The sequence below is a fragment of the Polypterus senegalus genome, chromosome 17, assembly GCF_016835505.1.
Source record: "Polypterus senegalus isolate Bchr_013 chromosome 17, ASM1683550v1, whole genome shotgun sequence".
Taxonomy (NCBI): Eukaryota; Metazoa; Chordata; class Cladistia; order Polypteriformes; family Polypteridae; genus Polypterus; species Polypterus senegalus.
In genome coordinates, this window is record NC_053170.1 from 87325105 (window position 1) to 87340057 (window position 14953).

At 38.5% G+C, this 14953-nt stretch overlaps 1 protein-coding gene across 1 annotated transcript in view; it reads right to left on the reverse strand.

The window, feature by feature from the left end:
- Window positions 1-1426: 1426 nt before the first annotated feature.
- usp43a (ubiquitin specific peptidase 43a) overlaps window positions 1427-14953 on the reverse strand; it is a 131972-nt gene continuing 118445 nt past the window's right edge. The window contains exons 10-15 of the mRNA XM_039740751.1: window positions 11722-11799; window positions 11185-11314; window positions 10343-10691; window positions 6933-7091; window positions 6525-6683; window positions 1427-6281 (exon numbers count right to left, since the gene is read on the reverse strand). Coding sequence (XP_039596685.1) covers window positions 5293-6281; window positions 6525-6683; window positions 6933-7091; window positions 10343-10691; window positions 11185-11314; window positions 11722-11799 — 1864 coding nt within the window. The 3' untranslated portion in view covers window positions 1427-5292. The remainder of the gene's footprint in view (window positions 6282-6524; window positions 6684-6932; window positions 7092-10342; window positions 10692-11184; window positions 11315-11721; window positions 11800-14953) is intronic.

Below are 14953 nucleotides of genomic sequence, written 5' to 3' on the forward strand. Positions count from 1 at the left end.
TCAGGTGCTGCAAATTCTATTGATCATCATGGAAGATGTGTCTACACCTTGTTTGAACCACCTGTGGTCAATTCAATTGGATTGGACAGGATTAGGAAAGGCACACACCCGTTGACAGAAGGTCCAACAGTTAAGTAAAAATGAAGCTATGAGGTCGAAAGAACTGTCTACGGAGATTAGAGAGAGGATTGTGTTGAGGAACATATCTGGGCAGGACTACAAAAACATTCCTGCAGCACTGAAGGTTATCAAGAACACACTGGCCTCCAAAAATCTTAAATAGATGAAATTTGAAACATCTACAACACCTGGCCAACCAGACAAACTGAGCAATCAAGGGAGAAATGCCTAAGAGAGGTGACCAAGAACCCGATGGGGACTCCAGCTGAGCTCCAGAAAACTTGTGTGGGGATGGGAGAAACTTTCAGAAGGATGACAACAACAACTGTAGCATTTCACTGATCTGCACTTTACGACAGAGTAACCAGATAGAAGCCACTCCTCAGTAAAATGGGCATAGAAGCCTGCTTGGGAGCTTGCAAAAAAGACACCTAAAGGACTCTCAGACTGTGAGAAACACATTTCTCTGGTCTGATAAAAACCAAGATTAGAATCTAATCTGGAGGGCACCAGGCACCACTCATCACCTCTGCAATACCATTCCCGTGGTGAAGCATGGTGGTGATAGCATCATGCTGTGGGGCTGGGGAAAGACAGACGAGACAGGGTTGAGGGAAATCTCAATGGAGCAAAGTCCAGTGATATTGTTAATGAAAACCCACTCCAGAGCTTTCTGAATCTCAGACAATGCCAAATGACTCACGTTTTAATAGGACAATGGCCCCAAGAACAAAAACAAGACAAAATAGACAACTCTGGGAATGTCTTTGAGTGGCCCAGACTTAATCCCAATTGAGCATCTCTGGAGAGACTTGAAAACAGCTGACCACTTATGATCTATCATCCAGCATCCAGCCTGAGAAAATCTGCAAAAAAGAAATGCAAAACAAAATAATAATAATAAAAAAAAACAAAAACACGACAAATTCAGGTGTGTGGAGGTTGTTGTGTCAAACCCAAAAAATCTCCAGAATGGTGTGGCTGCCAAAGCACAACAAAGGGTCTGAATACTTGTATCAATGTGATATTTCACTTTTTTTATTTTTAATACATTTGCAAAACAATTGTAAAAGTTCTGCTTTCACTGTGCCATTCTGGAGTACTGAGTGATGCTTGACGAGGGGAAAAAAAATTAATTTAAACAAATTTAGGAGTGAATGTCATAATAAAAAAAAGGTGACGAAAAGTGAAGTAGTCTTTTTTGAATCCACCATACATGCATTAAATCAACATCAGTAACATCAGTCTAAAACCAGGCTTTAGTATTTCACATTCTTTGCTGAAGGGCATAGAGAAACTCACACTCTGTGATAAATAATGCTTTTATTTGCAGTATTAAAAATAAAAAAGTTTAATATGCGATGCCAAACATATAGGTAAATAAAAAAAGACTTCGGTCAATAAAAACTCTGATATAACATTTTACAACAAAAGTTTGTAATAGTACATCATAAAAGTCTCTTGTTAATACTAAATATATCTACACCTGCCAGTAGATCAATTCTAAAAAAATTTTCTGTATTATTTATACCAAAACATATTTAAATTCTATCTTATTGACCCCAACCCTTAAAGCTCAGAGAGGACCTATTCCCTCCATTTTTGCCACAGTCCTCAGAGGTTCTTACAAAGCAAGTATACAATTAAGAGTTACAGAAAATTAAAATAAGCCTCCCCAACCCAATGTGTAAATCCTTCATGTGTGTGCTCATTAAGTGCTCATCCTGGTAAATAAAGAAACTGGTGTCTGCTCCTGCAAGGAAAGTTAGGGAAAAGAAGGTTGATTGTTCCAAGCAAGGTTTTGAAAGCCTTTCAAACGTTTATTGCTTAGATAGGTACTGTAAAATATGATGGGTAGTTAGGCCAAGAAATCAGCTGTGCTGGCTCGAATTTTCTTAATAATAATAATAATAATAATAATAAATGTGGGCACTTGGCACAGTCTGAATATGCAGACTGCACATTGGCACCAAAAAGAAAATTAATTCCAAAGCGGTTTTCATTTGGATAGCCCTCAAAGCCCATACCTAGGGGAAGGCTGTTAAACAACATTTTTTTCCTTTACATATGAAAAAAAAAAGGATGTTTCAAGGTTAAAGATCATGTTAGTGGTTCAATGTTAATGGCACTCTATAAAAGGTGGATTAACCTGCTGTCTAGACGTGTACTCTGGTAAGGTTCAATTTCAAATCTTTACTAAGCAAGGCAGCCAGCCACCTTACAGAAAGAGTGGGGTAGTTAGCCTGCCTTTTACACGTTTGTACCACAGATGTGCTTCTGAAGGAACAAAAGCAGCACCACTAGGGGGCAATCTATTCCAAGCTGCCTGCTATCTGTGTGCTTTTCGTATAATTGAAGAGGCCTTAAAGTACACATTGGGAAATCTGTTTATATATATATATGTAATCTTCACAGATTACATTAATTATGTAACTTAATTACATACTAAAAAATGCACAGTATATTCAGATAACAAGTATTAAAAAAGACACCTGAGTATTGTTCAGTGGAAAGTCTTCAACCTGATCTCTTTCACAAACAGCGCACACAAAAAAAATCTTTAACTGGTGACATCATAAAGCCACGGTTAGCAGTATAGATAGTTATAATCCTGTCCCAAAAGAAGCAGTTCCATGATTTGGGGTGTAGCAAGAAGGGCTCTGCCATAGGGCATTGAGTGTCCTTAAGGCAATTTCATTAATCACTTTATGAAAGTCCTGTTAAAACATTCCTTGGTAACTGAAATTTCGATTAATAGGTCAAAAGACCTTTGCTTGGTTAATTTCTGAAATAGTTATAATGAAAAAGTATACATTATTAATAGGGTATACCAATGGCATTATCAGTTTGATGCCAACTGGAACATTTTAAAGGGTAATTGATCTGTTGTGCTGGAGGTGTACTTGTAACTAGAAAGTGACACAGCAGAAAACTGTGAACCTCTATCCTCTTACCCCAGCCAACAGCTTTGATGCCATTTCGAATTAAAGTGTTAACACCCGTTTAGCAAAAATAATAAAATCCAATTAAAAAAAAAAACACTATACTTGATAAAAGAGGGACCGCACATACAGGCATTTATAATCAAAAATGATTAACTCGAGGATGGGTTCTACAAGTTCTGTTTTCTCTTGTTTACCATTTGCAGGAGACTAATAAGATGACTTGCATCTACACACAGACATCAGGAAAAGTAAATTCTCAAACATGACTATTTATTCACAACTGAGTTACCAGTAGAGCAAAATGTTACTCTAGTCACATTACAGGATACGTGTTGCTGGTTTCTCCTTAAGAAGTACACAACTGTGGAGCTGTTATGTAGAAATGCATAATAAAACTATGCAAAGCTTTTTCAGACTTACTTTTCAGTAAAATTTTTGCATTTAGAAAATCTTGTTTTTGTTTCTTGCCATTTTCATAGTCAGTCACAATTTAAAGACATGCACATTGATATGCATGTGTGATAGTAATGATAATTTAAAGCTTCATTTCTCTTATGGTGAATAGGCAAAAGTTGAAAAAAAATGCATTATTTCCAATATGGATATGTTCCTATTATAATCCAATGACTCGAAGTATAAAATGTCCGGAATTATTTACAAGCAGCACTGCATCTTTCTTTTAACAGTGGGATATCCAGTAGTTGTTACAGGCCTAAATAAACATGTACAGGAAACAGTACAGCAAGGAAAACAAGACTGCCATATTATCGCTTCAAGCAACACTCCTGCTAAGGACACTCATAATAAAATAAAGTCATTAATCAAAGTCCACAGTCTATAATGTCAATCATTCCAGTGATGTCACTTCAACAATTTTCTCTTTCATAAGATACAAAAGTAAAATAAGGTGTTATAGAATTTCCTTCTGACTAAATGCAATAATGAGGGCCACCTGCGGTGGCTTCCTTCTAGCATATCACGGTTACCATTCTACTGGGCAGTTTTACTTCCTGCGTCTGTGTCCCTGCATAAAATGAAGAATATGCGACAATGCAGGAAATAAGCCCAAATGAGGACATACTTGGTGGGGTCATAGAAGGCTAGATGAGAATGGCAATATCCTCATAAAAACTTGGAGCAGCTGTAGAAGGGAATCATTTTTAAATGCATGCAAGTACAGAATTTATAAAACATCCGACATTACAGGAATATAAACTAAGAAATACTATCTGCTTTTAGTCCAAAAACCTGCATAGATTTAAATGTACATGTGTACTGTATGTACACTTATTTCTGTATGTAAACTATTTCTGAGTAGAATGTGCTCATATCAATGAAACCCAACTCAATGTACTTGACTGATGCTGGCCAAAGTTTTGTGTCCTGACAACCGATTCACATCATTACCAAAGTTGGAAAAGAGGGTGATCAGATAAAGAAACAATCCTCACATGTAAGCTATATCATAAATATTTACTCTAAGTGGTTTAAAATGTCGGCAAATAAGCACTAGAATATTTAGATATAAATCGCCTTATGGCTGGGAGGATGAGCTGCAATAGATGCAGATGCATCACAAAGCAAGGCAGTGGATGATAGCTACCCTGTTGGTGAAGATGATGGACAGTAACTTGGATACAGATATGAAGCAAAGGAGATTCCAACCACCCATTGCTACAGTGAAGGAGAAGTAGGGAGGAAAAAAATGACAATTAGGATTTTCTGTGAATGGGATAAAAGGCATGGGTTAGGAACATCACTGGTTTCTGACTAAGGAGATTACAAACATGGAACACCCCCATAAAAAACAAAACTAAATTTAGATAAATAAGATTAAAAAGAGTGGTTCTGGAAAAGTGCAAATGGAACTCAATTTCAAAAATAAAATGGGGGAGAAGGATATGGAAAGTATAATTAACTCAATGCATCAACTACCACCATTGCTCAAAAGGGACCTCTGTTGTCTTTACATGACATGTAGAGAACATAACTAAACAGTGTGTCCCATAGCTTCATTAGCTCTCAAATGACCTGCTCAATTAGCTAATTTCAACTCTACACCACAATTCACAATTTCCATAGTGTACTTTCAACTTCTGTTTCTATCCCCCAAGAAAGGTAACAGAGGACCAGCCTGTGTGGCACTTTCCTAAATATTAGTGCATCTCAGAAAGGAACAAGGTGCATTTTTAGCTTGTACTGCTATAAATGTCAGGTACTACTTTCTTCAGAAGCTTGACTCTGGCACTGATTTTTTACTGTTAAGTGATGCAGTGCTGTGCCGCATTTTCTGCGGAGTGTCATTGGTGACTTTTTCTGTACAACCAGCCTTTGGGGTAGGGTGTAGCAGCCCATTTCTATGTAAAGAAGCTGTCCTCCTCAGAGTCCAGTCGGTTTTGCTTTGAATGTTGGAGGAACTCTGAGATCTCTTGATGTCAGTTACTGGGTGACCAGAACTGCCACTGTTCTTTAGCATCTTACTGTGTCCCCCATTAGGCAGTGTAGCCATACAGGGGCCATTGATCACTTCTGTGCTCCTGGACACAACAGCCTCTTTGGGCTTTTTGCTGTTCTTTCTTAGGAAGCTGTTTTTAAAGAAGGTGAACTTCCCCTCTTGGGGTTTGCTGCCTTCACTCTTCTTGCCTTTGGTTACTTCAGGAGGATTTGGATCCTCCCGTTCACCTTTTCCCAGTTTGTTTTTCTTTAGCGTGTTTTCGCTGTTGGAACTTTTTCTACCATTACCAGTTGATAAAGTATTTAAATCACCCTCTTTGTTTTTCTTAGAAGTTCTCCTGGTCAAAGTGTCACTGTCTTTTATTTTTCTATTTTTTTTTAGGCTGCCCCTTTTCTCATTTTCCAGCTGCATTTTCTGCTGGTCTTCCAGCAGAGTTTCTCTTGAGGTCTTCCCCAAACAACTTATAGTGGGTTCTTTGAGAGGGCTATGGGAACGAGGCTGCAGCTCTTCTGCATAGGTTCTACTTTCATCATTGTTCAAAGTCATCAAAGGAACTATGGAGTCAGTTGTGCATCTTGGTCGCCTGCCTGACTCCAAATACTCAACAAGTTCTCCGGGCACTGGCTTGGGCTGATCCTTGGCTCCAAAGGACCAACGGAGTGGTAGAGATTTTGTCATGCCTGCTTTCATCTTCGTTGGCATTTTCATGCTAACACTTCTTCCTTGGATGCCACGAACAAAGGGCCTGGTTTCAAAACCACCTACAGTTTAAAAAATAAATAAATAAATAATTGGATCAACTAAAATGGAGAGTCAGCAAAACCCACATTAACTCCCTTAGAAGTTCCATGAAGCACTCATCTGCCAGGCACTCACATACAAATATACTCTCACAGACTTTATCAAAACTCTGATTGACCAAACCCACCAGTCGGACTGGTGTACTAGTTCAACCAGTCTACTGGCTGAAGTTTCAGTTGCAGTTTGTTGCTCAGTATTCATACCTTTTTCCTCTTTGTGAGATACTTCAAGAAAGACTGGAGATTCAAGAGATTCAGGAGAGGAAGCACAGTTGGTTGAAACTCTAGATACCAGACTCGCCCTCTTACTATCTTGATTCAAGCGTACAAGCCAGTGATCTGACATAGAGGAGCTGGTTGAACCTGCGGTGGAAAGAGTGAATAAAAACAAAAGAATATTTTAACACAATTGTTTCAGTATTGATGGCTGCTCAGAATTTCATAACTAAATTATAAATAAACAGACAAGGGACTACAAGACCTATAAGACCTAGTGAAAAACAAAGAAACACACGCTTTCCCTTTTTAATGTTTAGGTTGTTGTGCAGAGGGGTTTATACGTGTTTGTTGATAGACATAGATCTGCCAACAAACACTACATTATGGACTTACCTCTCAGTGAGCTGCTTGCTGACCATTGAGGAATAATATTCCGTTTTTGGTAGAAAAGAATGTAGGCCCCTCTGGTACACACCTCTTCCTGTGGAATGAGTTCAACACTGCTATCATCATAACTGTACCACTGGGCATCCACTGAATTTCTGCAGAAGGCTGCACAGCACAAGAACATGTTAGACATAAAACCGACTCGGACAGATTAACTGTGCAGATTTTTAACATAACCAATGGACAGCAGAGATCAAAAAGACTTTCAGTCACTACAGAATGAAAGAGGAGGTGGGCACAAACTTAGAATTCTGTGGCATACATAGCATGACTAAAAATATTTCAGCCTGGACACAAAAGGGGTATTTTAAATAACACTGATTCAGTAAGTTGCCAAAGAACATGTGTACTAATATATTCTATTCATAGTTTGTAACATTTGTGAACAGTGGTCAAATCAGTACACCTTAGCACATAGCAAAAGGGTGTGTACTTTACTTGATGTTGGTCCTGAAGATGTGGAGGGTAAACACAATCCAAACTTTTGCCCCAAGGTAGTAATCTCAGTGCCATACCTCTACAATATTAGACACCTGTAGCCCAGCCTAAGTCCTGTTTTCCACAAAAAGTCCATCAGATAGACTTATTTCTTGTTAAGGACAAGAACCAAGGTGTCAGAACAGAAGTTTCTGTTCAAACACAAGTGTGCTATAGTCTGTATACCAGGCACTTCACTAGAACCTAAATTATATATGACAGCTTGCACAATGGCAAATCACACTGAAAGTCAAGGCGATAAGTGGGTTATCTGTACAGAGGTAAAACAAAACTCTTTATATTGTGTGGTCCAGATCTAATTATTCAATTTTCATTGCGCTACAACTTAAGTTTATTACACAGAAAATAACCTCAAAAATCCCAGATCATCGAGAAGTGTGTGAACTGATGACATGAAGAATCATCTTTGCGTTGAACTGTAATTGTCCCCGCATAAATCAAAGTCATCCAGACGATCTGGATTTTCATAATTAGATCTGGACCACCCTGTAGTTCTCAAAACATCAGCCAACATTCTGCTTTCAGTTTAAATCATGCCTGACAAACAAAGTGATACCTGTAGCAAGCAAAATGTCTATCTGTTGCAAGCTTTTTGAATACAAACTACAAAATGTAAACCCTACTGGACTTTCCTTACCTTTCTCCCTTCCATTACCCCTGTGTTTATCAAGAAAATGGGGTAGTTGCTTATGTCTAAACATGAAGAACCATATATAAAACCAACTAAAGCTTGTTTTACATAGCTGTTTTTTCAGAGCAGATTAACAGTTTTAACCATTTTTCAATGAAGAGAAGGGTTTAGTTTTTATATGGTTTTACAAGCTTTTATGTGCATTTATGTAAATGTAAAATTTAAAATTCAGGTGCTTTATATGAATGTGTAGATTATATAATATCACAGGTACATGGCTATAATCCTACATTTAATAAACAGTTAATGAGTGAGAATTGAACTTAAGATAGTCTTACAAAAATCTTGTGAAGGAGACATTTTATTTACAGCTTTGCTCTTTAGTTGATAGGTGCATGAGATGCGACACTCCTCTGGCCATGAGTGACTTCAATGTGACAACTGGCGTTGACATGGCTGGCTAGGAGGATAGTGTCAGTCCCCATGGGTCGTCTTGTTGCTACTCTGAAGATCCAGCTTCGGTCCAGTACACTACCACCTACTAGGAAAGTGAGGCTGGACCTGACCAGACTACAAGATCAGGCTGTTTCTAATGAGTTTGTTTGAGGAACTTAGACTTGAGTACAACTGCTGATCCTAATGTGATGCGGGAGACTTTCCACGACAAGACCCTGAAGGTTGTGTTGGTTTTACCAGTGATCACAGTGCACGGCTTGATGGCAACTCAGGTTTGTACCGGGAACTGAGACGGTTGTGAGGGCTCAGAGGGCAGATAAACGGGAGTTTGTGAGAGGAATTTGTGAGCAAGTGACCATCTATGGTCTAGTGTACTACATCCTGCTTACACAGGAATCAAAGCATTAAGCACATTCAAATGTTTTCCTCAGAGAGTCGCAGTCGGAGCGGCTGATATAACAGTCCTTACAGATGACTCTGCAGTTGTGACGCACTGAGCTGGCTACTTTGAGCAGCTGTTTAAAGCTGATCCCCCAGCTAGGGATGTTGGATGTCTCCGAGTCCACGGTTCTTGAGGCTGAACTTCCAATTACCTGTGAACCAAACAATCTCAATGAGAATTGCACAGGTGCTGAAGGCTACAGAAATCTGTGGTATCCGGGTTGAACTTCTCCAGGCTGGTGGTAAGGCTGTCCTGGCATCGCAAGCAATCTTTGATTCCATTTGGGAGACTGGTGTCATGCCAACTGACTGGAAAACAAGGCCTGTTTTACCTGTCTGGAAAGGGTGATTGCCTTGATTGTGGCAACTACAGGGGGGATAACTCTGCTCTCGGTGCAAGGTAATGTCCTTGCTAGGGTCATCCTCAATAGGATCCAGGATGACTTGCTCATCTACCAGTGACTGAAGCAGTCTGGTTTTATGCCTAAGAAGTCTACCATTGACCACATCCTGGCACTGAGGGTTCTCATGGAGTGCAAATACGAATATCGGCAGAGTTTTTTTTGTCGATTTTCGTGAAGTGTTCAACTCAGTTGATTGAGTTACCCTGTGAGACATCCTGGGAATTAGCGAGATCCCCTCAAAGATGCTGTAATTCATGTCTCTGGTGACTATTATTATGAAGTCAATAGACAGATTGTGAGAGCATGGGATCGGGGGGTTTCATGAGGTCACTGGAAAGGGGTGTGTGGTGCTCCTGATATCCATGCAAAAGGATGAACGTCCAAGTATTTAGTGCCCTGGTGCTTCCTGTCTTTCTATATTGTTGTGAGACATGGACACTATCCAGTGACCCAAGATGAAAACTGGACTCCTTTGGTACTGTGTGTTTTCGGAGAAGCTCGTTTGACTCTATGTCGAATGAGTGGTTGCTAATGGATTCCAGAATGAGACACATTACCTGTATTGTAAGGGAGGGTCAGTTACGGCACTATAGCCATGTGGCGTGATTCCATGTGGGTGATCTGGCTTGTAGGATCCTCATTGCTGAGGACCCGAGTGGCTGGACCAGGCCAAGGGGACACCCACGTAACACCTGGCTGTGGCAGATAGATGGTCATTTCCAGAGGGTTGGCCTGGACCACATATCTGCCTGGGTTGCCAACTGGCATCCAGAGTTGTTTGGTAATGTGGTGGGTGCACCAACGTGCTGTACCAGTGCATGCTCCCCACCCTGACCTGACTGACTTTCCATAAAACCTCAAAATACAAAATAGCTAATGACTTCTGCTATAGCACATTACCCTGTGATACATAAAACTTGATTTACCTGTGTAATGGCCACCATGTAAGCCCCCATGGTGATTGCACACAGCGTAAAGGTCATAAAGAAAGTCTTGCTGATGCTGATTACCATCTGGAGCAGTCTGTTTCCACTGTGGCCATGGGCTCAGCAGGTTACGGGTGCTGTGACTTCTCTTGACCACATGGGGAGCCATATCCAGGCCGTTGAAGGGAAAACGCACCAAAGTGGACAGCTTGTTGCGTCGTTCTCCAACCTGCCTGAAGCGCTTCAGGTGTAGAATGAGAATGTCTGGCAGTGTCCAAAGGCTGAGCTTGACTGTACCCTGCTGGAGTTTCTTACAGTGAGGGCACCTCCAGGCATCATCTGGAGCAAGCTGGGTTACATGAGAGCAGAGAGACAGACAGAAAGAGAGGCAAATAAGGATTCATTGAATTTGACAAAAAAAATTATATTTGAGATAGATGGCAATACTCTCCAAATCACACATCTCAAAAAAAAAAAAAATATATGACCTTGCTTGTACATTTAAAATATGCATCCAACATACTCTGTATTAGAAGTTTTTCAACAAAAACAGTAATAATTTCATATTCAGCCCTGTTGCACAAGTTGAACTAATGGTAGTCTAGTATACAGTTTACAGCTGAACACTTTACATGCTTGCAGGACCAATACAGCCCTGAGTAAGGACACCATTGCTGCAACTGTATTATGCACTGGTGAGTTTTAGGGTGCACTCAAATTTATAAATAAATGTACAGTAAACATAAACCCAACCAATATATCCTTAAATGTGCTGCTATTAGGTTTTGGGAGTGAGAATAAGGGAATAATAATTTCAAAATGTGCGAGTGGCTTGGGCAGACCTGCTCTTCCTTGGTATACAGTTGAAAGCATTCGTCCAGCGAGCAGCTGTGCTGCTGTTGGTGTTGCTGTTGTTGAACCCGGACACTCTCATCATCATGGACTACCTCCTCTTGGATATTCCCAAACAAACTGTGAAACAAAAAAAAAAAAAAATGATGGTGAGCAGGTAAGTAGCAGCAAATAATGCAACTGAAGATATCCATCAACCTAAATAACATCTGCATGTGATTAATGGAGAAGTAAACTGACAAACTGATTTAACCTGCATTGGTAATGACAAAATTTGGCCTAAGAAGTCTACCTGCCACCCCTTTAACCCCCTAGTAGCAAATCTGGACATCATTTTCTGTCCCTTTGACAACTAAGAATAATACAATGTTTGGTGGGTACTGAAAGAATACAAGAGTAGACAAAAACAGGGCAAAGTAACAGCTTATTGAATGCTACACTTTATATCAACATCACAGAGAAGGCACAGCCCTTCCAAGCCAGCTTAAATTTAAGATTTGAAGACTTAGATGTCACAAGATGCCTACCACTCCTTGGCTTTGTCATTCCACTCAATGATCAACTTCACATGAGGAGGTCCACCGGGTCCACAGAATTTGAGGGCCCTGATGAAAACCAAAAAGAAATAGATGTTCCAAGAAGTTTAAACTCAAATTCATGTACAAGGACCTGCCCTTTATTCAAATACATTCTGATAAATGTTGTGACTTTTAAAAATTGGTCACACACACCTTACCATCTTAACAAAGGAAAAGAAAGAAAAAGACAGACAGACTTGGTTTACCATGGAAGGCTAGTAAAGTTATGTGAAGTGTGGCAGATAGTTATACACTTGTGTGTTAAAGCTATTTTAGATGAGAAATGCCCATTTTGAAAATGAGGCACCAATTTTTTTTTTTTAATAAAGATTAGAGGTGTACCAAAAAAACTTGTGGTGCTTTACTAAATTGTATTCTTCCCTCTCAAGCAATGGGCTGTTCCTCTTATATCAAATTCCAACAAAAGGCCTTTGTTACTAAAGTGTATCTTCCTTTCTGTGGAGCATTTTATGATACTTCCTGCTGAAGATGCATGATACACACCGATCTCTCTCAAACATTTTGGGAATGTGGGGATCCAAAAAAATATACAAAATAATCATTTATGTGAAAATCAAGAAAATATTTTAAAATACATATACAGGTGTAATAATAAAGCTGTTTCATATTTGTACTGCCATCGCATGACACAAATCATCAGTACTTGGTGTAAGGTTTGTTAAGAGATTTAATTTAACGTAGGTGTCATTTAGCCTATTTTGATAATTTGTCTTTGTTGCAGTGACAGTTGAAAATCTTTTCACATAAGCACATAGAAGCAAACTGACATAGGAACATAAATGCTTACTGTCGTTTAAAAATCCAAATTCACCATTTTTTTTAAATCTAAAATGTATCAAGTAGTAAACTAGTCTTCAAATTTTTTAATATAATGTATGAGGATAGACTAGTCAACATATCTTCTTCATTCATAGAGAGATAATTATTGTTCATGAATGCCAAGTGGATTCAAAACCTACCAAAGAAGAAAAAAAAAAAAAAAAAGACTCTGGATTCTGAGTTTTACGAGACAGTCTTTAGATTGTAATACAAATGTTTTGTAAATGATTGATTAGAATAAGATTTAGTTGGTTAAGACTGTAATATTCACTTTTTTGTTGCCTCATTCATTTGGTTGCTTTCATTTCTTTGTGTTCAAAGTTTAATTTTCTACTTCATTATAACAGTCAAATATTTTTTAAAAAGTTAAAATATTTTCAAGAGCTGAAACACATCTGCCAGGTAACGTAACTTCATACCCCAATCTGTATCTAAGACTTTTGTTTGATAGGATATATAATTATTTCATAAAGCCTTTTTAAAATGTGATTTCACAAAAAACAGTAAATATCTGCATGCATTAATATAAAGAAAAAAATCAAACTGGAGTTATTCACTTGAATTGGTTATATTATATATATGATATTAATACTTTAAGTCTAGTTAACATGCACAACTAGATGCACAGTGATGAAGGCAACACCGCATGCATCAAACAACAGAGACATTTAGTAACTAGTGTGGCAAAAAGCAAATCCTCCGATTTCTAGTTAGGGTGAGCTCTGATCAGTGCATCAAGAGACGCAAACAGTGTTGCATCAAATTCTAGCTATTAGTTGATCACTTCTATATTTTTTTCAGTAACTGCAGCTGATGCAAGGCATTATTACTGACAGGCCAGGGTGAAAATATTGAATTTCTGATTAATTATTTTTTGTGTAAACGATTTGATATTGATTCTTGAAGTCTCAAGATCGATCTTGTGAATCTACATCCTGCTCGATTACTATATGTAGATTTTTGGCCATCTTTGTTTTTGCCATTTGATGAAGAAGAAGAGTTGATGAGGAAAGTATTTCTAGTATTATGATTTTTAAGAACTTTTTGAAATAATGATTGATCCAGTAGATGTCGCTAATGCTCCTGTTAAGGCTTTCTACAGAAAATTACTTTACTACCTCACATAGAATGAGGATGTTCTGGTTGCAGGTAGGACTGCATAAAATGGGGTGTCCTCTTTCAAAGAAATCAGCTCCTTCAAAACTTAACTCAGATGTCTAGACTTCCTATGGATACACACAGTACATCGGTAAAGAACATCTGGATAAAAGCAAAGCCAAATGTAAGTGTTGCAGCTCAGACGTTTAACTATTATAACACAACAAATTTGAGAAATCATTTACCCCGACGTCACCCAAAAAACGTAATCTCAGTCAACATCTAAATGAGTTCAGCCTAAGCAATCTGCACTGGAGTCAGAGGGTAGCTCCAAGCTTCTGTTTAATTTGCCTTGTGCCCCAAAAATAACAATCTATAGCAGTTTTTAATCTGTATCTGTATCACTTTATCTGTTTTATCAGGATTTTATTTCTATTGTGGACCAAGCCTGTGTATGTTCATCTATTTGTGTCCAAGTTTTTAAAGCTTGTATGTTTGCTGCCCAGTAATAAAACTGAAAGTTAGGTAGGGCCATGCCACCTTGTCTTAGGTCTTTGTAGAGTCGCTCTTTGGATACGTGGATGTTTTAGGTTCCAAATAAATGAGGTTATGGTTGAATCCAATTGCTTAAAAGAATGATTTATTGATGTATATTGGAATGTTTTGAAATAAAAAAAGCAGCTTAGGAAGGATATTCATCTTAACGTTAATTCTTCCAGCTAGTGTGATGGAGGGTTGACCATCTATGCAAGTCTTGCTTAAATTTTTTCCACTCAGACGGCGAAATTTTGTTGATAAAGAGCTTTATGCTTACTTGTGATATTTACCCCTAGGTATTTAAACTGATCTGCAATAATAAAAGGGAAGGTGTCCAATCTAATATTGTATGCTTGAGAATTCACTGGAAAGAGCACACTTTTATTCATATTAATTGTGAGACCAGAGATCTTTTGAAATTCTGTGTGCTGTTAAGACTGCAGGCACAGTAATTGTGGGTCTGATATATACTGTACAAAACCATATCATCTGCATATACAGAAATTTTCTGTTCCAGTCCTCCTCTGATAATCATTTTGTCAGTGAACAGCCAGTGGTTCAATGGCAATTGCAAATAGCAGTGGTGACAAGGGGCATCCTTGTCTGGTATCACATTCTAATTTAAAGTAGTCTGAGCAAATGTTGTTAATACAAACTGAAGCTTCTGGATTGGTATACAGTAGTTTGATCCATGCACAAATATTCA